Source organism: Bombina bombina, chromosome 4 (assembly GCF_027579735.1).
Source record: "Bombina bombina isolate aBomBom1 chromosome 4, aBomBom1.pri, whole genome shotgun sequence".
Lineage (NCBI taxonomy): Eukaryota > Metazoa > Chordata > Amphibia > Anura > Bombinatoridae > Bombina > Bombina bombina.
The window spans coordinates 69697163-69722373 of NC_069502.1; the positions used below are offsets into that span (position 1 = coordinate 69697163).

Here is a 25211-nt window from a genome sequence, read left to right on the forward strand (position 1 = left end):
TAGAATCTTTATTTGTAAGTTTTATATTTTAGACAGTGTATCATTTCAGTAGCCCTCCTTTAGAGTTTCTAGTTTATTTATATCTTTCTGAAGATATGGTCTCCAGAACTGTACACAGTATTGCAGATTAGGCCTAACTAGTAATCTGTAAAGTGGCATAATAACCTTGCTATTTCTGCTACCAATACCTCTGCCAATGGAACCAAGTATTTGACTTGCCTTATGGGCTGCACTACTGCATTGTGTACCAAATTTTAAATCATTTGGAGATAAATGTTTTTATCGCCAGTTATCAGCTTGTATATTTTTGGCACCACCTGGATCCTTGACTACTCAGGATTGGTTGGAGTTGTGGATAGGCATTTCCACTACATGCCGGGAATTGAAATTGGAATACACCTATCATCTATTGCGATTGGTCAGTACTGTGAAGGGGCGTGACGGACATTGCCCCATGACAGCTCATCAAGATTAATTGAAGAAAAGGATAAGTGTCTCTGCTGTATGCTATGAATCAGCATTTGAACACGCCCACTGTTCCTTGGGATCAGATATTACTACAGATTGGTGGGACACCTACCAAGTTGTGCCAAGTTTGAGCTTTTGTCTCAGTTAGGGATCTTTGAGTGATTGAGATTATTGGATAATACATAAATGTCTTTATAACATGTATAATGAGCCACCACTGAACTGATCTTGGGACTATAGGGCGATATTTAAGAACAGTAAGATGCCCACTGCTCCTTGGGATTAGATATTACTACAGATTGGTGGGACACCTACCAAGTTGTGCCAAGTTTGAACTTCTGTCTCAGTTAGGGATCTTTGAACACTGGGTGCATGATTGAGATTATTGGATAATACATAAATGTCTTTATAACATCTATAATTAGCCACCACTGAACTGATCTTGGGACTATAGGGCGACATTTAAGAACCCTCTGGCCAGACAAGGCTCGTTCCAGCGAACCTGTCCACCTGCTATCGCAGATGGTAGGCAGCAATACCCTTATGCAAGCCTGCACCAAAGCTTCATAAAGCTGCATCTCGCAGCTTTATTAATTTCGCCCTATATATTTGAAAATCAGAAATGTAACAAGCGATTCCATGATACATCCCCCAACTTAAGGAACTTCAGGTACACATGAAACACAGGTACCAACGTTGCTAAGATATTACTTCCAATTTATTGTCTTATAAGAATTCTGATGTTTACAAACTTATACTCTCCTCTTACTATATATATATATATATGTGTGTGTGATATTTGATATCTGGTAAACTCACCTTAAATTTTCTTCTTTATTTTTTTTTTGCAGATTTGAGCTCTCTTGTGTGGATTTACGTTTTACTATTTTATTGATGGCAAACATTACGCTATACAACTGCATGAAACTTTCATAACTTTAATGCATCATTTTACTGCATAAAACATTGTTTAAAAAGAAAACACAGTGATAAAATACTGTACTTAAATACTGTGGAATTCACATACTGTTACAAAAAAAATAATTTGTACAAGTAAAAAAAAACATGCCTGCATTCTGTCATCAAATCAGATTGATCTAACATGTTGTTTTGCAGTGCTGATACCACAAACCATATGTTTATTTTACAAACATTACAAAAAAACAACAACAAATTGGTAACTCAAAGGCCAACTTTGAAATGTAGAAATATAAAAAGGTGTCCGATTCTTCATAGCAGATAAGCCTGGCGTTAATCATTCTAGTATACGCAATAAAAAATACATTTATGGAGATATATAAAACTAGTTTTTTAAGTGTCCTTCTTTGGCTTTATTGAACACCTGCATATAAACAAAAGTGCAATAACAAACACTGATTCACATACTGACGTATCATTGTTTTTGGCTTTAAAGCATCAACTACCTGCTTGCTTATTGGTATTCTGTATACAGGATATTGTAGCTCATTCCCACAATGCTGCAGTCTGTGTCAAGATAGTAATGAGCTGATTTAATTGCTTAAAATTAAAGTCTTTGTATCCTTGGATCTGGTTCATTGTTTTGTGCACGTCACCCCGGCATCTTCTGCATGCCCGCAGTTTGTTTTGCCCCAGCTTGAGGAAGTACAATTTAGAATTGACTGTTCGGTCCCTTTGCAAGCAACATCATCCAACCAGATACGTCCAACACCTGTTAAAACAAGACAAGGGTTTTATCTGTTAGTTACAGTATCTATTTTACATCATGAAAAATCAGATGTTTTTCTTTATAATCAACTGAGAAGTCTATGTAGTATCTTTGAATTAAATTTAACCCCTTCAGTGGCGCACAATGTTACACTCCTTTATTAAAACTGCTTTTAGTTGTTTGTGCTCATTTCATTTACATATTCATTTCATAAATCATTCCTTGTTTTATTTTTCCAATAGAACAAAAACTTTTAAAAAATGATTTTTGTTGCAAACATACTCAAATGTGGGAAAAAGAAATCATATGAAACGCAGAAGAAAAGTTAACCCAACATTATGGGAATTATTATTTTAACACAAAGGTTATAGCTCAACATTTAGCATTAAAACACTAACACTAAGGATTTAATTCCTTCTTTATATATAAATACTAACTGATAATAAAAAGACAAAATGACAAAATGCATTTATATTGTCACAAAAGTAGGGTCTATAAGCACAACAAATTGAGGATAGTGTTTATAGCCCGGAGATTATGAATTGCCGCCTATAATACTGAAGTGAGAGTGCAGAAACCTGTTGTGTTTGTGTGAATTGACAGCTTTAAGGGCATACAATTCCTTAAAGGGACAGTAAAGTCAAAATGAAACTTTTATGATTCAGATAGGGCATGCAATTTTAAACAACTTTCCAATTTACTTCTGTAAATTTGCTTTGTTCTCTTTGTATCTTTTATTGAAGAGGAAAACTAGGTAGGTTCAGGAGTGTGCACGAGTCTTTAGTACTCTATGGCAGCAGTTTTTTTGCAACATTATTTGCAGCTTTGTTATACAATGGTAATAAATTCAGAAACAAATTATTTAGTGCTGCTCAAGTCTTTTAAAAAATAAATAAATTGCATGCTCTATGTTTTTTTAATTTCATGTCTCTTTAACTTCTTAAATACTGAGGAGAAGACAGCATTGTCCTCCTCATTTAGGGCAATAGATGAGGTTGAAAGAAGCCAAAAGTTCCTTTTAAAGGGAAATCCAATTTTTTTTTTCATGATTCAGATAGAGAATCCAATTTTATAAAAAGTTTCCAATTTACTTCTATTATGAAATTTGCTTTGTTCTCTTCTTATTCTTGGCTGAAGAGATATCTAGATAGGTAGCGTGCACATGTCTGGGGCACTACATGAGCTGCCATCTAGTGCTCATGCTAATGTATAACATTGTTGCAAAACTGCTGCCATATAGTGCTGCATGCACGTGCACACTCCTGAACTTAACTTTCTGCTTTTCAACAAAGAATAACAAGAAAACAAAGACAATGTGATAATAGCAGGAAGATGGAAAGTTTAAAAATGCACGTTCTATCTGATACATGAAAGAACATTTTATGTTCCTTTAACTCCTACCTTTACAGATCATCTATGGCGATGTTTCTCAGTCCTCAAGTACTCCCTAACAGGCCAGATTTTCATGATATCTTAACTAGAGCACAGGTGAAATAATCAGCCGATCAGTAACCATGGTTACTAATCTGCTTTTACCCATCAGCTGATTACATCTACTTCAGCTAACTTTGACTCATTCATTATTTTTCACTGTTATTTCTTCTCCATGTCTGTATTATTTGTGCCCTTTCCTTTACATTATTACCTCCAGCTATAGCCATTTGTCACATGATCCTTTTCAACACTTTTCCCTCTCTCCCTTCTTTCTGTCTCCTTCCCTACCACATACTTACTTACCATATTGTGGCTTTCATTGGACTTACATACTTTATAAAGGAGCTTTCATGGATTCTAAGCTTTTACTACTATTATATTGTCTTTAAGAGAATTCAGTAACACAATCTAAGATACTTATTTCCTCTGTTTGTAAATGCCACCAGCACATTCTATAATATATTACATAAATATTAAACCAAACCATGTGAGTTGCATGTGTAAGAAATAGAATTTCTAAGAAACCTAGAAGGTTCAGTAAGTGCCGCCTGCTGTGAAAATGATGCGCTACAAATTCAAACCGTTTTGTTTTCAATTGGCACTCATGTGGGTAGCAAAATGAAAGGTCACTTATCAAATGCATATTGGATCAGAGGATGATGTAGGACACTGCCTTCATAGTTAAAAGGAAATCCCAAAGTAATAATAAAACATATTAGTATTAAACAAATGTCAGTTTCTTAATATGGGTCCAATTTTTAAACATTCTGCAGTCTGTTGAGAGCACCTATGAACAAGAGCAAAGCTCCCAGCTGTCCCAGATATTTCAGGATTGTCACATGTTGGGAGCTCTGCCTACTGTCCTTTTTGTAGCTTCTCTCATCAGTGTGTCTCTGCCTATCCAGATACACCCCACTCATGACACTTCAGCCCCACCCACACCTGACCCTCTAGTCTGAGCTCCACCCCCAAAACACTGGTGAACCACTGCTTGCAAGTCCAGCTCACCTTCCAGTCCCAGAAAGCCATCAGAAAATGCTGAGTGGCATCAATACTACAAACTCTTTTATAGGAATCGAAATCCTACAGGGCTGTGTATCTCACTAAGAGCCTGATGATCTAAAACTCGCAATTTCAGATGTGGATTTTTCTCACCGAACCTCACAGGGACTGCTCTGGTGTAATTATTGTAAAAAAAAGGGGCAGACCCTGCCAGTGGAGGGATGTCTCCTATTAAAAGTAATGGAGCTCGCTGGAAAGGAAAACTTAGCACTGTGGATCAAAGTTAGCAGTGAGAAAGGGGGGGAACTTTAAAATTAAATCACATTATGCTGCTTTCTGCATATAGCATCTTACAATCGCCTATATTTTCATATGCATGTGTTTTTCTGTTAGGGTTATAAGTAGTTTTGGTGTTTTGAGAAAAGCTTGCTGCCTTTAAGTTTGCAAGAAAAAAATGGTTAGATCTGTAGTGCAAAAATCTTTACAGAATTATGCTGGGATTAGAGAGACAATTTCATATACGCCCATGCTCAGCCCATTTTTTGAAAAAAAAAAATAAAATAATAATTAAACTTTGTATTTTGTACTTATTTCGGTTAGTTTTTTGTGCATTCAGTGTACTTAAATTACTATTTACAATTTGCATATTTAATAAGATTTATTTATGCGTAATCTACATATAAATTTTAAATTTTTGATAAAATACGATTCTTGGTGAAGTATTCGGTTACGATTTATGATGCACCTTAACAATACAACTTTTTCAAACCCGATAGAGATCCCACACAAACATCCTCATATCGACCAATCTCACTACTCAATGGAGATTATAAATTATTGACAAAAATTCTGGCTGACCGCCTAGCAGGGGTTCTGCCTTCTGTTGTCCATGCTGACCAAACCGGTTTTGTCAAGGGTAGATCTTCAGTAGTTAATATTAGGAAAACTTTGGCGATAACATCACTCTACTGGTATAACGCACATTCTCAGGCCCCCGCCACACTCCAGGATGCATGCCTTTTAGTGCTGGACGCGGAAAAGGCATTCGATAGGATAGAGTGGGATCAGTTGCACACTTCGTTAGAAATATTTGGTATCAAGGGCAACTTTTCTACTTTCCTTCAGAGATTATATCGAGCCCCCATGGCCTCCCTTGTGATTAATGGTGGTCTTTGCCCCACATTTACTTTGCAGAGAGGAACCAGACAGGGTTGTCCCCTTTCCCCTCTATTGTTCGACCTGGCTATAGAGCCTTTGGCCTCGTATATCAGGCAGCACTGTGGGGGCCTTGATGTCCTCGGGCACAAGCACCATCTTTCATTATACGTGGATGACTTTTTGCTATTTGTGGGTAACCCCCTCAATAATTTACGACCCCTCCTAGATGTTATTAACAATTTTGGCACCTTCTCGGGCTATAAGATTAATATCGATAAGTCTGAAGTTACCTGGCTGCAGAACTCCCAAAAAATCACATTGACAGACACAGGCCTCAGGGTTACAGAGGGCCTTTTTAAATATTTGGGGATCCGAATACATGTCAATCCTTCTAAGTTGTACCACCTCAATCTTAGTGATATTATTTCTAACATCAAACAAATGCTCTTGAGCTGGGCGAGGCTTCCCCTCTCCCTCTCGGGCAGGGTTCACCTTTTAAAGATGGTCGCTCTGCCCAAGCTACTCTACCCACTGCAGATGTTGCCCCTCCTCCTCACTTGACAAGACACTGACTCACTCCAAGCTTCTCTCGGACAGTTCATATGGCAGGGTAAAAAACATAGGATAAGCAGAGCAAACTTGTCAATGCCATTGTGTGGGTACAACTGGGCCGCCGTGTCTAAGATCACGCTAGACTGGCTTGTGGGCAATAATCACTTTACTATCCTTGACCTAGAGACTAGCTTCATTAAACCTATACATTTGGCATGTCTTCCTCATGCAGACTTCAAATCTCTTTCCCCGTATATACAATCCCATATATTATTTAGGGATCCCCTGAGGGCATGGTCCAAGATTTGTAGCCTATGGGGGGTGCAGAACTCGGTGAGCAAATATCTACTGATTCAAGGCAACTTACACTTTCTTCCGGGATATACGACAGAGGTGTTTGCTATATGGCAACAGAAACATCTCACTAATCTTCACCAACTCTTTAACCCACTCTCCTTAGCAATTATATCTTTTCAGGAATTGCAAAATTTGTATGGTCTCCCCAACTCACACAGGTTTGTTTACTTTCAGTGTAGACATTACCTATACTGGCTAATTTCAGATTAATTGCTAACCAATGAATCCTCTAACATTGAAAAGTTATGCACATTATCCAAGCAAGGATCTTACAAGATCTCCTACACATATGATCTTCTCCTTAGGCATTTTGAGGAATCTACTTTACAGGGGATTTTATTGAAATGGTCCAATCACAGAGAGATACTGATTGACTCCGACCTCCTCAAAACTAGCTTTAGAAAGGCATACTCCAGTACAATTTCGGCACAGCTGAGGGAGTCACATATGACATACATACATCAAGCCTACATTACACCTAGCCTCTGCTAAAAATGGGTACCAGGGGCGGAAAACATTTGTAGTAAGTGTAGATACCAACTTCCCGATTGGATCCATTTGCTATGGGACTTTCCCAAATTAAAGGGATTCTGGCACAGAACTGCTTACTGGCTGACGAGGGTAACAAAAGATCAGGTGACACTTACAGCACAGCATGTGATTTGATCCCTAAGGACAGAACATATAGGCTGGGCAGTTTTATAACCACAGTCCTTATGCTTGCTAAACAAGTGATTCTGACGGGGTGGCTAGTGATAGAACTCTCCCCTTCCGACAATTAATTAATAAGGTACATAGCCAGATGCTGATTGAGCAAGCAGACATGAAGGGGGACCCAGAAAAATGAATTAAGAGATTTTTACACAAATGGGAGGCTTATCTATTATCTTACCGGCTAGTGTTAGAGAGAGAGTCATTTTCCCATTTTGAAACAGTCTCTATGTCCTGAACAAGAACCTCAGAGGTAGATGGTGTTTATCTGATGGCTAGGCCTACTAGGGCCCCAAGTGACTATAAACATACGCTGGATTGCACTTTTAGTGCTTTCTTCTTTTCCTGAACACTGGTCTGCGGGGGTGAGCTGGAGGCGCTCCGGGTAACTGTTATATATTTATTGTTTGGTTTTGTATATTTTGTTCTTATTTTATGAATAAACAAAATCAAGGAACAATTGATTCCTTGCCTCTGCATGACAATCTAATGACCTTGTTATTACTGGCTTTAGTCATACCTACTAAGATGTTAGACATTGTGGAGTCAACTATGATCTTTTGTCATTAAACTCACTCCTGTTACTTGTCATGTATGTATTGGATTTCTTGTTCTTATTTGCTACAAATAAAGTTATAAAAAAAACAAAAAAACAATACAACTTTTTCCTGCATATTTTTGTTCAATTATTAATTTTGTACCATTTTTAAAATATGAATTTTATTGTGCACTTTAATAAAGTATGGATCCCCTCACCCTATGAAAATGAAGTATGCGCCCCTTAGCTAGACACAATGTTTTCAGGATAATAAGTGGCTTTAGCTCATTCCACCAGGGAAATTCTTTAATAATCTCATCAAACCAGAGACCTTTATATAATTGGGCTTTATGTGTTCCCTACACTTCTATATGTGAGGGTTAGCAATATGCAATATAGTAACATTTGCATTAAACATGCTGTGTAAAGATTATATTGAAAGTGCAAAGTAAAAGTTATATTGTTAAAATACAAATTAAAATTGTGCTAAAAGAACAAAGTAAAAATTGTATTTGAAGCACAAAGTAGCAATTGTATTTGAAGAACAAAATACAAATCATAATTTCAAATTGTGCAAATTAAAAAATATATACAAAAAAAGTGTTGGGGTTTTTTTTTCAGTGTAAAATGAGTCTCCCAGTCTCAGAGAGGGGGCTGGATAGGGGATTTCTGGAAGTGTCTAAAGTTCTCTCACAGTTGTCATTATTTTCTCTAAGTACATTATTCTTCCAAATATCTGTCAATGTTTAGCAAATTAGTTTGTCTCAAAATATACAATACACTTATTAAACTGAAAAATAGATGTTTTTGAAACTTGAAGAGCATAAAAGTACACTGAAAACATGGTTAAAATGAGTTTGTTTAAAAAAAAAAAGAAGTCATTGTGCTCGGTGATGATGCAGCTTTGTGAACCATTAACCAAAAGTTAAAAGCCCGGAGTCAAAAGAACACCGCTTCTTAAAGGGACATGAAACCCAAAAGTTTTCTTTCATAATTCAGATTGTGTATACAATTTAAAAAGGCTCAGGTAGGTAGGCTCAGGAGCTTGCACATGTCTTGAGCACTATATGGGGGCAGTTTTGCAAGAATGATTTTAACATTCATTGTGGAAACACTGCTGCCATCTAGTGATGAAAAGCATTCTTGCAAAACTGCTGCCACTTTCTTCTCCAAGCACATGCACGCTACCTACCTAGGTATTCTATTGCACAACGAATAGCAGAATAACAAAGTAAATATGATCATAGAAATCAAATGAAAACTTTTTAAAATGTGTATGCGCTATCTGAATTATGAAACATTTTTTTTGGTTTTATGTCCTTTTAAGCTGTCTGACACTTAGGGGCCCATTTATCAAAGGGCTTGCGGACCTGATCCGACACTGCGGATCAGGTCCGCAAGACCTCGCTAAATGCGGAGAGCAATACGCTCTCCACATTTAACATTGCACCAGCAGCTCACAAGAGCTGCTGGTGCAACGCCGCCCCCTGCTGACTCGCGGCCAATCGGCCGCCAGCAGGGAGCTGTCAATCAACCCGATCGTATTCGATCGGGTTGATTTCCGGCGGTTCCTGTCCGCCTGCTCAGAGCAGGCGGACAGGGTTATGAAGCAGCGGTCTTTAGACCGCTGCTTCATAACTTGTGTTTCTGGCGAGTCTGAAGACTCGCCAGAAACACGGCCCTTCAAGCTCCATACGGAGCTTGATAAATGGGCCTGCATGAGCTTAATTACTTTGGGTGGTGACAGCTCACAACTCAGTGGGACTTCCAGGTTTAGCCTCCCTTGTAAAGTAGACTTCTGAGAATCGGTTCATACATTTAACCCTTGCAAAGTGAAACACGGCAGCTAACTGACTTGGCAATGATAATGACTACCTAATATATCTGAAACTAACCTCTGATATCAATTAATTACTTTGCAATTATCAATTTCATATTAATTTTATAGTTGTATAATTTAAATCTGTCAATTGGTATAATTATAGATGGCTATTGCAATATCTATTTTAAGTTGTGTTTATTATTCTCAGTTTAAGTCTATCTTGTCTAGTAACGCAGATACAAAGCTGTGGGAACAGTCTACAAATACCACCTGCGACAAACCAAAAAATGTTTAAATTAGATAGACAGTTCAATCCAAAATCATGCAAAAAAACCATAAAGGGCCGGATTACAAGAATAGTGCAATTGGTCTATGCGCCATCTGGTAATGGTGAGGGGTATTCCGGGGCTTCACATTCATCATTGTGTTCCTATCCTAAATATAGCATGTACACAGAAAGTGGTGTTTCTCATTTCCATATCCTCCAGTTCTCCTCATGAGTTAGATTGTAACTATTGTTCTGCCAAGGTTGATCTACTACCCAATCACTGAATCATCTAGGATTGGGAGATACTTAGAATTTGGCCTGTTAGTCACATCTAGTACTGGAGTTGAGCTTCACTGATATGAAGTGTACCAGGTCACTTGTATTACAGTGCAAGTTTCACAGAGATGAGTGCCAGATAATTATGCCTCAGTGACATACGCTAGTTAAAGTGTATTATTCTCAAATGTGCCCAGTAAAGCAAGCCAGAAAAACTATGCATGAAACTAAGTTAGACATAGAAAGGTGGTACCATAAATATTCCTTCTCTCACCATTCACTAAAATGCAGAATACACTAAAATGCAATATTATATTTTACTTTTTTTTTAATATAAGATGCACAATATTAATGTACTATATATCTGTATTGTGTGTGTTTTCATCTGGATGTATTGATCTAACATTTCCAAGGCTTTGGTGCATACAGATTCAGTGAAATGTAATTTTAAAATGAATTCCTGAAAAGAAAAAAAAAAAGTCTTCTCCCTGTAGATTGTGCTGGTTAATAGATCTGACACACGTTTGTGAAATCATGTGATACAAAAGGTTTATATGTTTTGCTTATATGAGAGTTTAAGATCAATAATATTTTTGTAGTAGTTGGGGAACATAGGAAACAAATGTATGCCTTCAGGAGTAGTTGCCAGTCCAGGACATTACTTTCTAATTTTTTTTTTAATTTATTTATTTTGAAAATTCTTATTAAATATGTGTTAAGGTGACTTTTTTCTTAAAGCATGTTTATTTTCCTTTGTTTTTTTTATGTATCAACAAGGTTCTACCAGTTGCACTAAATGGATGTGTGTTTTTAATTAAATAGATGTTAAGCAGTGAAACCATTTAAACACAAAATAAACATGTTGACTTTGCACACATTTCATGGGATCACTGGGAGGCCTTGGTGCAATCCAGTTTATCTTTGGCTAGAATCCCTGTGCCTTATGCTGCCAAGGTTTCCATCGGTTATCTGATGGGAACATGTGGATCATTCCATTTAATGCCGCCCTATGGGTATCTACATCTTTTTTTAATGGCTGTTCAGTCCACTTAAAGTTAGTTTGACTTTGGCACCACCAAGTACGTTCCATTTCATCAAGTCAAGAAATGCTCATTGAAATGGTTTGATATTCGTCTTTGTTGGCCATGGAGTGTTCTATATCTTTTGATGAAGATTCTTATATCATTATGTTTTCAAACAGATGTTGTAATGTAACCAAAAGACCAGCACTTATTCTGGCAAAGGACATTGCATAGACTGGCACAAGCAAGATTTTCAACACCTCCTTCAGCAAAAAAAAGGAAGACATATTTGTACAATATTTATATGAGTTTTGTGGTTGTATAAATGAACATATTGCTGTATTTGTACTGGAGAACAGACCATTGCAGAATAGTATTTGGGGATTATTTGGCAAACTTTTGAGGTGAACCGCCCAATCTAAATGCTCAACTTATTGTTTAAATATTTGTACTTTACAAAATCTCATACTATTTCATGGGGCTATAATACATGTAGAAATCTACACATTGTGTACTACAAAGTACTGTCATTGAAACTAAGTTTATTTGAAGCTAACATTGTTAAAATAAATAGAATTGAGAAGTGGTTAGTTTACAGAATATTGCAAAAGATGATATCAGAGAGGCAAATGTCTTATATGTGTTCCCCATCAAAGCATGAATGTGCAGTCATCATTTACTTGGAAGAACATTTTAATAAAAGAATAATAGGCTATGCAACCATGATTGAAGTTGGTTACCAGTTCTGGAGTAATTAGTAAAATAACTGTAAACTTTTTTTAAAGACAAAATAGATGATCATTAATATTGATAGTGGTCTATGAATACTTATCTTTAGAACATTCTGAGCCAGATTTCAAGTGGAGCAGTATTTAACACTCCTGCTTACACACTAACTTCACTAGAAGTAAGATATTTGCGTGCGTCGGGTAGCATTTTTATTACAAGTTGAAAGTAAAGAGATTTCACTTGCGCACAAAAAGCCGAACTTCGAATAATGCACGCACATTAATTTATTCCCATAGAATTCAATGGAGGAAAAAAGTTTGAGGAAAACCCCCTACTTGAGTGCATACCCGATCACATATTCTCAAGTGCGCTAACCCAACATGAAAATATGAATATTTCACATTCCAATGTTCTTCACATAGCAAAACATGTTCTATTTTTTTCATAGATACATTCTACATATATCTGATGGTATTTTGGTAAAATATATATCAATACCTATAGTTACACATGATAATATTCAGGTATAGATATATACATATATATATATATATATATATATATATATATATATATTTAAAATAAACATATCTGTGAAGAACATTGGAATGTGAAATATTTACAGTAAATGCACAGTATAACACTTTATTAAATATGAATATTGCATAAATATGCTTTTACTTGTTTTCATCTACTTGACTGCAAAGGGCTCCAATACACTTACATATATGTCTATATTTGTATACATATGTAGTTATATGTTTTTATGTGTATATATGTCAGTTAATAAATATATACACATATAAATACATAAATACATATGTGCACACATATAAACATGTTAAAGCCCTTTGCCTGTCTTTTTTTTTTCCAGCACCCAGGGTAGCGCATGCTGATTGGTAGCTACATTTAATCACTAATCAGCAAGCACTACCCAGGTGCTGAACCAAAAATGGTCTGGCTCTTAAGCTTACATTCCTGCTTTTCAAATAAAGATACCATGAGAACAAAGAAAAATTGATAAAACGATTTAAAAAGTTGCTTAAAATTGCTGCTCTATGTGAATGATGAAAGAAAAAACGTGGGTTTCATATCCCTTTAATGTAGCAAATGCTGTATGTTTTAATTACTGTAAACTTGTTTTGCCCTTAACTAAATCAGATGTGTAACATATGCTGGGCTCATAGTTTGGTTTATAGAAGTTTTGAAGTGTAAATATTTTATACACTAAGAAATGTTAAACGTTACTGGAAACATTGTATAAATGTTTATTCAGTCTGAATTTGAAGGGATAGTGATCTATTGCAGTCTAAACATATTGATTTTCTTTATATATAATATAATCTGAGCATTGCAAGTCTTGGTGGTATTTCATTAGAAACTTTTGGTAAAAGCTGCACTCATGTTAAAGAACCTTTCTTACAGTCTGTCAGTAATATAACTTTTGTTAAGTAGATTGTGTAATACAGGTTGCTGTCACTGGTTCACATAAATGAAACAAATGTTGATTTATATGTTAGTTATAGTATGTGGGCTGTATTCGCTCACGGGTCGATTATCTAAAATGGTTGTCTTAAAGAGTTACAAAAAAGCACAATACTATAAATATAACAATTGCATAAAGAAAAATACACAGCCAAATGTTTACTCATTGCCCTGAAAAACAAACAAATGTACATGGCCACTGCTGAAAATCTTGTCCGCCCGTCATTACAGCGAGAGGGCAGCATCTTCTACCAGCAGCTATTGTTGCATAAGCACATGCTTGTGTAGCTATACCCCTGCACGTGTGCAACCAGTAGGGCTTGTCAATGATCCCAATTGGATCTGATCAGGTTGATCTAACTCTGACTGCCTTTAGATGATGGAGAGGTTAAGTGATCTTAAAGGGACACTAAACCCATTTTTTTTTTCTTTCGTGATTCAGATAGAGCATTTAATTTTAAGCAACTTTCCAATTTACTCCTATTATCAAATTTTCTTCATTCTCTTGGTATCTTTATTTGAAATGCAAGAATGTAAGTTTAGATGCCGGCCCATTTTTGGTGAATAACCTGGGTTATTCTTGCTGATTGGTGGATAAATTCATCCACCAATAAAAAAGTACTGTCCAGAGTTCTGAACAAAAAAAGATGCTTAGATGCCTTCTTTTTCAAATAAAGATAGCAAGTGAATGAAGAAAAATTGATAATAGGAGTAAATTAGAAAGTTGCTTAAAATTGCATGCTCTATCTGAATCACAAAAGAAAAAAATTGGGTTCAGTGTCCCTTTAAGGACACAGCTACTTTACTAGTGTTTCAGACCAAAAAGCTTCATTAATGTGGCACAATGCATTTCAAATTCTTCATTTAATTTTCTTTTATTACAAAAAACAACACTACAAGATTTTTTCATTTTTAAACCAAGTTTACCCTTCACTGTCGTGTGAGCAGTTAAGCTCATTGTTAAAGGGACATTAATCACTAAATACATTTTATAAGTAAAGTATTGAGATTATTCCGTCTTCCTCTAGTAATGGGTGCCGTCATGCTGAAATCTATCTTTCACTCCATTCCAGTGCTGTCTGTTTGCACATGTGCAGTAACTCTCCTACAGATATCTGCGGTTTAACCTAGGTTCCATAATGGCAGCACTCATGGATAGAGGGAGGTGCATGAAATGTATTTAGTGTCCTTTTATTACTATGGGGCTATATTCAATAAAACCTGTAGGTAAAACTAATTCTTAGGGAAAAACACGGCAATTCATAGAAATTTCTGCCCAGGCCTCATCACGTTCACAAGTTGAATGTTAAAACCTGTTGTAATCAATAGAGCTGCATCAAATCTCACATCTCCTTCCTTATCATCACATAGAACTAGTTCCAATGTGAAGGATACAGGCAGCACAAAAAAAACCTTCAAAACCTTACAGAACAAAATAACAAAACAGAAATACAAAACTCGCTCTGTAAAACAGGCCACCCTAATATATGTAGAAAGGAAAACTTGAAAACATTAAATAAAAATAAAAATGAGACAAATTTGTCAGCTTTGAAATAACGAGGCTTGATCACAAGGCAAGATACACAGGGGTATTAGATTATTGAAGAATTGCGTATGCTTAGGAGTAGGTAAAAAAATCCCGGGCGCATCTCTACAACGCCCTAGAACATCCATGGTTCTGTCCAACAAGACTACTTTACCATAAAATAAAAGACAAGCAAATATTTTACTGTTACAAATATTTACATAAACCATTTTGCAAACGTGCTTCCTAAGTGTTGCAACTGTAATAATTGTTTCCTGCATTGCTAGTGGTTTGTGCTTGATTTGCAATATGTGCAACTCACATAACTGCGTGTAGATGGCAGACATGCACACTAATGAAATGCTAGAAAGTATAGATGAACCTCAATAAATTTCAGCTATGATCTCACCTTTACAGCGAGTCCCCTCTGCAACTTCACAAGCATCTATAAAACTAGACTGTTAATAATATGGGGGATATTTATCAAAGCTTCAACTTTGTTGCATTCGCCGGCACCAACACGCTCGCCTAACATCGCGGCCACGGATCTCAATACGCTCTCCATATTTATAAAAAAATCCGGAAAAAAGACGCGCACCAAGTACGGGGCGATAAGCATCAGACTGTTGTTAACTAACAGTCATCGATCTCAAGCTTTTTTGGCTTTTTACCAACTTTATTTATACCCTGTCACTAAATGCCGCCACTATACTAAAATGTTTAACCCCTATCCCGCCGCTCCCAGACCCCGCCGCACCGAAATAAACTTATTAACCCCTATCCCGCCGCTCCCGGACCCTGCCGCAACCTAAATAAAGTTATTAACCCCTATCCCACCACTCACGGACCCCGCCACCACTAAATAAACGTTTTAACCCCTAAACCTCTGGCCTTCCACATCACTAATACTAACTAAACCTAATAACCCCTAAATCTAACACCCCGCTAACTTTAAATTAAAATTACAACATCCCTATCTTAAAATAAATTAAAACTTACCTGTAGAATTAAAATAAACTATTTTTAAACTATTAATTAACCTACCCTATTATACTACAATTAAATTAAACTAGCAATTAAATAAACTAAATTACATATTAAAAAAAACCTAACCCTACTCAAATTATTTAAATCTACTATTAAACCTTATTACAATTTACTAAATTACCAAAAAAATAAACGCTAAAAAAAAATAACAAACAAAATTATCAAAAATTAAAAAGAATTACACCTAATCTAATAGCCCTATTAAAATAAAAAAGCCCCCCCAAAATAAAAAAATCCCTAGCTCTTTTATCTGTAAAATAACCTAAGCGCCCCATTGCCCTGAAAAAGGCATTTGTATGGGCATTTCCCTTAAAAGGGCATTTAGCTCTTTTACCTGCCCAGACAATAATCTAAATATAAAACCTTTAAATAAACCTAACACTAACCCCCGACGATCCACTTACAGTTATTGAAGTTGAGCTCGAAGGAGCCATCCAGCCGGCAAGAAGTCTGTGAGCTCAATCCTATTGTCTGATTGGAACAGCCAATAGGATGAGAGCTGCTCAAATCCTATTGGCTGATTGGAACAGCCAATAGGATTTTAGCAGCTCTAATCCTATTGGCTGATTGAAATCTTTCAGCCAATAGGAATGCAAGGGACGCCATCTTGGATGACATCACTTGCATTCAAGTTCCAGTTTACGGCAGCGACCGTATGAAGAGGAGCTCCGCGCCGGATCTCTTCAGGATGGACTCGCTCCGCGCCGGATGGATGAAGATAGAAGATGCCGTCTTGATGAAGACTTCTTGCCGCCTGGATGAGAACTTCGCCGGCTCGATGAAGATGGAAGAGGCTGCCTGTATGAAGACTTCTTGCAGGCTGGATGGATCCTTCAAGCAGGATCCACTGTAAGTGGACCGTTGGGGGTTAGTGTTAGGTTTATTTAAGGGTTTTTTGGGTGTGTTTTATTTTTAGATTAGGGTCTGGGCAGGTAAAGGAGCTAAATGACCTTTTAAGGGCAATACCCATACTAATGCCCTTTTTAGGGCAATGGGGATCTTAGGTTATTTTAGATTTACAAAATCTTGGTTGGTTGGGTGGTGGGTTTTACTGTTGGGGGTGTTTGTATTTTTTTTTACAGGTAAAAGAGCTGATTTCTTTGGGGCAATGCCCCACAAAAGGCCCTTTTAAGGGCCATTGGTAGTTTATTGTAGGCTAGGGTTTTTTTATTTTGGGGGGCTTTTTTATTTTGATAGGGCTATTAGATCAGGTGTAATTCTTTTTTATTTTTGATAATGTGTTTGTTTTTTTTCTCGTAATTTAGTGTTTTTTATTATTTGTAACAGCGTTTTTTTTTTGGGTAATTTAGTCATTTGTAATAAGGTTTAATATTAGATTTAAATAATTTGAGTAGGGTTAGGTTTTTTTTTAATATGTAATTTAGTTGATTTAATTGCTAGTATAATTTAATTGTAGTATATTAGTTAGGGTAGGTTAATTAATAGTTTAAAAATAGTTTATTTTAATTCTACAGGTAAGTTTTAATTTATTTTAAGATAGGGATGTTGTAATTTTAATTTAAAGTTAGCGGGTTGTTAGGTTTAGGGGTTAATAGCTTAATTTAGTTTTTGGCGATGTGGGGGGCTGACGGTTTAGGGGTTAATAGGTTTAGTTACTTTTTTTACACACAAATGTTATAATTTTAATTTCATATAATTACACATTACACGTATGCCTGTTATACTAACAACATTAATATAAACAATATTTAAAAATCCTGGCTTGCTACAAAATAATGTTAATGTAATAATGTGAACCATAATAAAAATGTATTCCATACATCCCAAAGTTTATTTTCTTATTTCTAGAAATGATGTTGATGAAAGTACCAAAACCAGCCAGTTAAATCTGTAAATCTCACAGCTGGATCATAATCTATGAGGAGGATCAGATTTCCCAGCTGTAATTATCAGAAACACATTGGATGGAAGAATAATAGCCTTACAGTAAAAGTGCTATTCGCCTTCCTAGTACTGCCTTTCTTTGTCATCATAGTTAAAGGGACGCTGTACCCAAATTTTCTGTCATTCATATGAAAGAGAAACATTTCAAGTATCATTAAATAAAATATAGTTGTTTAATAATAAAAATACAAGGCAATAACACTTTTACATGAGCAGCAGATTTTTTTCTGAGTAAATTCAGTTTCCTTCAAATTCCCTGCCTCTTGTATCATGTGTGAACAATCAGCCAATAACAGCTATATCTCTCTATCTATATATCTCTCTTTCTATCTATCTTTCTATCTGTCTATCTCTCTCTCTGTCTATCTATCTATCTATCTATCTATCTATCTATCTATCTATCTATCTATCTATCTATCTATCTATCTATCTATCTATCATCTATCTCTATCTGTCTATCTCTCTTTCTATTTATCTCTCTATCTGTCTATCTCTCTATCTGTCTATCTATCTAACTGTCTCTCTCTCTCTCTATCTCTCTATCTCTCTTTATATCTGTTTATCTTTCTTTCTATCTATCATCTCTCTATCTATCTCTCTTTCTATCTGTCTATCTATCTATCTATCTATCTATCTATCTATCTATATTTCTGTCTATCTCTCTTTCTATCCGTCTATCTCTCTTTCTATCTGTCTATCTCTCTTTCTATCTATCTCTCTTTCTATCCATCTCTCTTTCTATCCATCTCTCTTTCTATCTGTCCATCTCTCTTTCTATCTGTCCATCTCTCTTTCTATCTGTCCATCTCTCTTTCTATCTGTCCATCTCTCTTTCTATCTGTCTATCTCTCTTTCTATCTATCTCTCTTTCTATCCATCTCTCTTTCTATCCGTCCATATCTCTTTCTATCTATCCATCTCTCTTTCTATCTGTCCATCTCTCTTTCTATCTGTCCATCTCTCTTTCTATCTGTCCATCTCTTTTACTAACTGTCTTGCTTTCTGTCTGTCTCCACAATATTTGGTTTAGCAACACTTACAAAAATAGAATTTAAATACATCTTTGGGAGTTCTGCCAATGAGACTAAATAGTTACCCAAAACTGTGGATAGCCAATACCCCCTGTTTATATATATATATATATATATATATATATATATATATATACACAAACCTAGTAGGAGCTGGTGCTCTAGTAAGTGTGCCTCTAAAGAGACTATACACAGTCTGGTAAAGGAATGTCCTAGCTTTTGCGGCTTTCTGCTCCCACCTAATTCTAGGAAACAAATAATCGGACTGGGGGAAGTGTCTAGCATAGTAAGCAGTCTCCCAGGATCCAATCCTGGCTTTGCAGTGACAATATAGCATTGACGATCATGTGACTTCCTGTTTCTTGAAAATGTTTACTTTGGTGTGTCATTGCAATCGTGAACATTTGCCCCCGTCATGAAGGGGTTAAAAAGACAAAATCTATTTACAGTTAAACTAATATACCAGTAATTGCGAATTTCATACTATCACTCATTCACTTAGTAACCATTAGCAGGAAGTACCTATCAATCAATGAGAATGAACAGGAAGTTCCTATCAGTGAATGAGCATTAGTAACAAAACAGCTGTATTAGTTTCAGTTAAAATGTAAACAGCTTTTACATCACGTGTTTTCTTGTGAAAAAAAGACAAACTGTTTGGCTGCAACTCTTTCACAGACAGACTAATTGTGTATGGTGTCCCTTTAAATATGTTAATGTTCATTTAAATTGTTATAATACTGAATTACACATTTCTTTTAAAGCAAAGTATCATCAATATAATAAGATTGGTAATTACACATTGTAGTTAAAAAGATGAACAACACTTTTATTATGGATCGCCTCCTAAACCCGCCCCCGCCCAACAAATACACACCCATGGATTCTTCAGTCTCCAATTACCTAAAAGCGCCCCATGATAGGCTGCCTGTAATGCACTTAAATGACATCAATGCTTATGTATATTTATGTAAAAAGTAATTGCTTGACCTGTTCACTAACAAAAAAGACAGGTGTGGAGTAACTCACAGAAAGAGTAACATACAGCAAGTAACCACTGCTGTGCTGACAGATGGAGGTTTATTAAAAAGCTCAATAAAATAGACAGCTTAAAGTAAAAACCCAAACTGCTCTATTTCCCTAGGACTGTTAACATTTTGATCAACCTCCCCTACATTTGGGCTGGATTACAAGTGGAGCGCTAAATTATCGTGCACGGATTTGCCCGTTTGCGGGCATGCAATAATTAATCAGCCATTACAAGCGTTCTCTGGTTAATTTTCTTAAAGTTCCCCAAATGTCCTCAAAATAGAGGGCATTATAATTTTTTATTAAATAAAAATCTAGCATTTTTACATTGCGGTTTATGGGGACTGTGTGTTCCCTGTAAATATATATGTTTATGCTTATATACATATATATTTATGTGTTAGTATGTGTATATACATATATATTTATGTGTTACTATGTGTATATACATATATATGTATGTGTTAGTATGTGTATATACATATATATTTATGTGTTAATATGTGTATATACATATATATTTATGTGTTAATATGTGTATATACATATATATTTATGTGTTACTATGTGTATATACATATATATTTATGTGTTAGTATGTGTATATATATATATATATATATTTATGTGTTAGTATGTGTATATACATATATATTTAGGTGTTATTATGTGTATATACATATATATTTATGTGTTATTATGTGTATATACATATATATTTATGTGTTAGTATGTGTATATATATATATATTTATGTGTTAGTATGTGTATATACATATATATTTATGTGTTATTATGCTTATATACATATATATGTATGTGTTAATGTGTATATACATATATATTTATGTGTTACTATGTGTATATACATATATATTTATGTGTTAGTATGTGTATATACATATATATTTATGTGTTAGTATGTGTATATACATATATATTTATGTGTTAGTATGTGTATATACATATATATTTATGTGTTAGTATGTGTATATATATATATATTTATGTGTTAGTATGTGTATATACATATATATTTATGTGTTAGTATGTGTATATACATATATATTTATGTGTTATTATGTGTATATACATATATATTTATGTGTTAATATGCTTATATACAGATATATTTATGTGTTAGTATGTGTATATACATATATATTTATGTGTTACTATGTGTATATACATATATATTTATGTGTTAATATGTGTATATACATATATATTTATGTGTTAATATGTGTATATACATATATATTTATGTGTTAATATGTGTATATACATATATATTTATGTGTTAATATGTGTATATACATATATATTTATGTGTTACTGTGTGTATATACATATATATTTATGTGTTACTATGTGTATATACATATATATTTATGTGTTAATATGTGTATATACATATATATTTATGTGTTACTGTGTGTATATACATATATATTTATGTGTTACTATGTGTATATACATATATATTTATGTGTTAATATGTGTATATACATATATATTTATGTGTTATTATGTGTATATACATATATATTTATGTGTTAATATGCTTATATACAGATATATTTATGTGTTAGTATGTGTATATACATATATATTTATGTGTTACTATGTGTATATACATATATATTTATGTGTTAATATGTGTATATACATATATATTTATGTGTTAATATGTGTATATACATATATATTTATGTGTTAATATGTGTATATACATATATATTTATGTGTTAATATGTGTATATACATATATATTTATGTGTTACTGTGTGTATATACATATATATTTATGTGTTACTATGTGTATATACATATATATTTATGTGTTAATATGTCTATATACACATATTAACACATAAATATATATGCATATCAGCATATACATATATATTTACTGCCATTGCTGCACTTCTTACCCCTTCGCTGCACTGAAGTTCTGATGCCGTCTCTTAGATAATCAATTGTGGCAGAATGACCATCTGCAGTCACTCATTGGCTGATCTGGACTTTTTTAAGAGAACAAAGAAACATGCCGAGACCACAAGATTATTAAATTATAATTTTTTTTTGTTATAATTTTTTGGAGAAAATGTTATGAAAGTACTTTCTGTAATTAAACTAAAGCAATACAATGTAAAAGTAAAAAAATCCAAAAACAAAAAAACAAGAACTTGGCTTAGCTCTATTTTCCAGGTTCTGGGGCAGAAAAATTGCATCTGAAAAATATTTATCATCTCCTAAGTGTATACGTCGATCAGCAAAGTAATTATAATAACAGAGAGTGCATAGCACACATCTTAACAAGTGTCATACACATTAAACTTGAACCATTTAAATGATCAATAAACAGCATCAAAAGATAATTAGAGAATTATTTTAAATGTGTTGTAATGTTTAGAACAAGTTTGCAAAAAAGCATAATATATATAAGGGACACTAAACCCAAATAATTTTTTCTTTAATTTTTCAGATAGAGCAGGCAATTTTAAGCAACTTTCTAATTTACTTCTTTTATCAATTTTTCTTTGTTCTTTTGCTATCCTTATTTAAAAAGCAGTAATGTAAAGCTTAAGAGCCTGCCCATTTTCCGTACAGAACGTGGGTTATGATTACTTATTGGTTTGCTAGATGTAGCAACCAATAAGCAAGTGCTATCCAGGGTTCTGAACCTAAATGAACTGGCTCCTAAGCTTTTAATTCCTGCTGTTTAAATAAAGATAGCAAGAGAACGAAGAAAAATTGATAATAGGAGTAAATTAGAAAGTTGCTTAAAATTGCATCCTGTATCTGAATTATGAAAGACAAAAATGCGGGTTTAGTATCCCTTTAAATATTTGGAATACAGTGTACCTCTTTAAAAAAGGGTCTTTGAAGAAATCATTTTCAATTCGTTATTGTCACTAAAGTATGACCAAATAAATTAATGGGATTTTGGGCAGTGAAAATATAAATAATAGTTTATTTTATATTACCTTACCATTAAACCCCTTCTACATAGCTCACAACATCTACCAAATGATTTTCTGGGATGTGGCAGGTTAAAAACTAATGGGAATTGCACATCAGTGTTTTGTAGTTGGAGCCATGTGTGGGAGGTATGTGTTATGTTGATTCAGATGGTTCCAAGTTACACAAACGGAATTATTTCACTGTTCTATCTCATTAAATCTCACTAAATTTAATTTTTATACTGAATTGTGATTAGTCCATGGCCATTCAAATGTAATGAATAAATCCAAACTAATTTGGATTTATTCATTACAAATGCATTCGGATTGGTTTTGTTTCATTGCTAGGGTAATTCGGAAATTCAAATCGATTTGAATCTCCTAATTTGGCGAATTTGGACAAATTTTGATTCGGAACAAAACGAAACGCACATGTCTACTTTAAACCAGGACACTGAGGGCTGCAAGCTGTTACAGGTTGGTAGGTAGCCTTCTAACCAGAACTTAAAAAAGTAGAAGACTAAATATTGTTGCAATATTTTTAGTTTGGCAACAACAGTGAGTAAAGATACATTACATCTTTAAGAAATCCACAATCTGTTGAAAATATATGTAAAGAGATGCTCAATGAATTTCAAATATGATTTCACCTTCAGTCTCTGGGCCCCATGAATTAAAGACAGTGCGTACAAAGTTCTCAACTTGTCAACCTGTCCCCACGGCTTCGCATACTGTATTGTCCGCTGCCCGTATGTACCATTACACACTCAACCAAGCGTGTAATGCCTCCTATTCTCTTCCACAAGAAGGGCCTGTCAATCACTCTAAGCGAGCATGTAATGCCCCCCCCATTCTCTTGCACAAAAAGATCCTGTCAATCACCCTGAGCGAGCATGTAATGCCCCCCCCATTCTCTTGCACAAGAAGGGCCTGTCAATCACCCTGAACGAGCATGTAATCCCCCCCATTCTCTTGCACGAGAAGGGCCTGTCAATCACCCTGAGCGAGCATGTAATGCCCCCCCATACTCTTGCACAAGAAGGGCCTGTCAATCACCCTGAACGAGCATGTAATGCCCCCCCCCATTCTCTTGCACAAGAAGGGCCTGTCAATCACCCTGAACGAGCATGTCAGGGTGATTTAGATACTCCATCTCAGAGGTGGCAGCGAGTGTAAGAAGCAGCTGTCTAATGACATTGCGGGAAGCAGACTCCCCCTCAATGGCTCAAAAGAAGCTTACATTGAGACCTCTGAGTTGGACTTGAGGAAATGTTATTTTTAGACTTCTTAAATATAGCATCAAATAAAGCTTCTGTCAAGTCTATAAAAATACATATTTCTCAGCCTTTCTATAATATTAAGGTGCCCTTGGTAAATAAATCATTTTGATATGTGTAAATATATGTAACTGCCAATGTTTTACATATGTAGAATGTAAACTTGTAAACACATTGAAGAGATTTAGGGCTCCATTTTTCAAGCTGTGGGTGCCACTTCTGAGCCCTTGTGGTGTAGACTTACTTGCAACCACAAGTTAACAGGACAGTGAACACCCTGCGTAAATAATATATCTGTTATTCATAATAAATAGCATTGCTATATATATCACTATTTATTTTGTCCCTTTTTCATGTGATTTAGCTCTGAAAATTATGGATGTTGTAACTCTCAGAACTTGAAAAGCACCCTGTTGGTTTTTCAAGGCTAAATCTGCTACATATATGTCCCTAATTGGCTTTATCAGATAACAGCTGCAAAACAATTTATGACTAGCCTTGTTGTCTGCAAGACTAAAGCACAGATTGGCTCCTGCAAATAAGGGGAGCCTCCAGCTGCAGAGACTGCTATCTCTGTATTGTTGCAGTCTAATTACCAGGGTCCTGCTGTTCCTGTGTTCCAGAGCTTTGGCTTATCGATGTGACCAGTAAGCTGGGTTGCGGCCAACTACCCAGCTTGATTCTAATAGCACTGTCTGAGTGCTTCTCCTAAATGTGAGTACCCTGTATAGGGGTTTTTATCTACATATTAAATACATTATACTACTGGCACACACAGGCGCCTCTTCTGTTTCATTTGCCTATCTAGATTTTTTGAGACCCCATCATCTGGTTATCCAAGACTGAACAGTGAGCTGGGTTGCTGCAAAATATCCAGCCTGTATCCAATAGCACTGTCTGAGTGCTCCTAACAAATGTGAGT

General features: G+C 35.1%; 1 protein-coding gene across 1 annotated transcript in view; it reads right to left on the reverse strand.

Annotated features, from left to right (window-relative positions):
• Positions 1-1392: 1392 nt before the first annotated feature.
• Positions 1393-25211, reverse strand: part of SCARA5 (scavenger receptor class A member 5) — an 807029-nt gene continuing 783210 nt past the window's right edge. Inside the window, exon 9 of the mRNA XM_053709505.1 lies at positions 1393-2158. Within this exon, the coding sequence (XP_053565480.1) occupies positions 2022-2158 (137 nt within the window). The 3' untranslated portion in view covers positions 1393-2021. The remainder of the gene's footprint in view (positions 2159-25211) is intronic.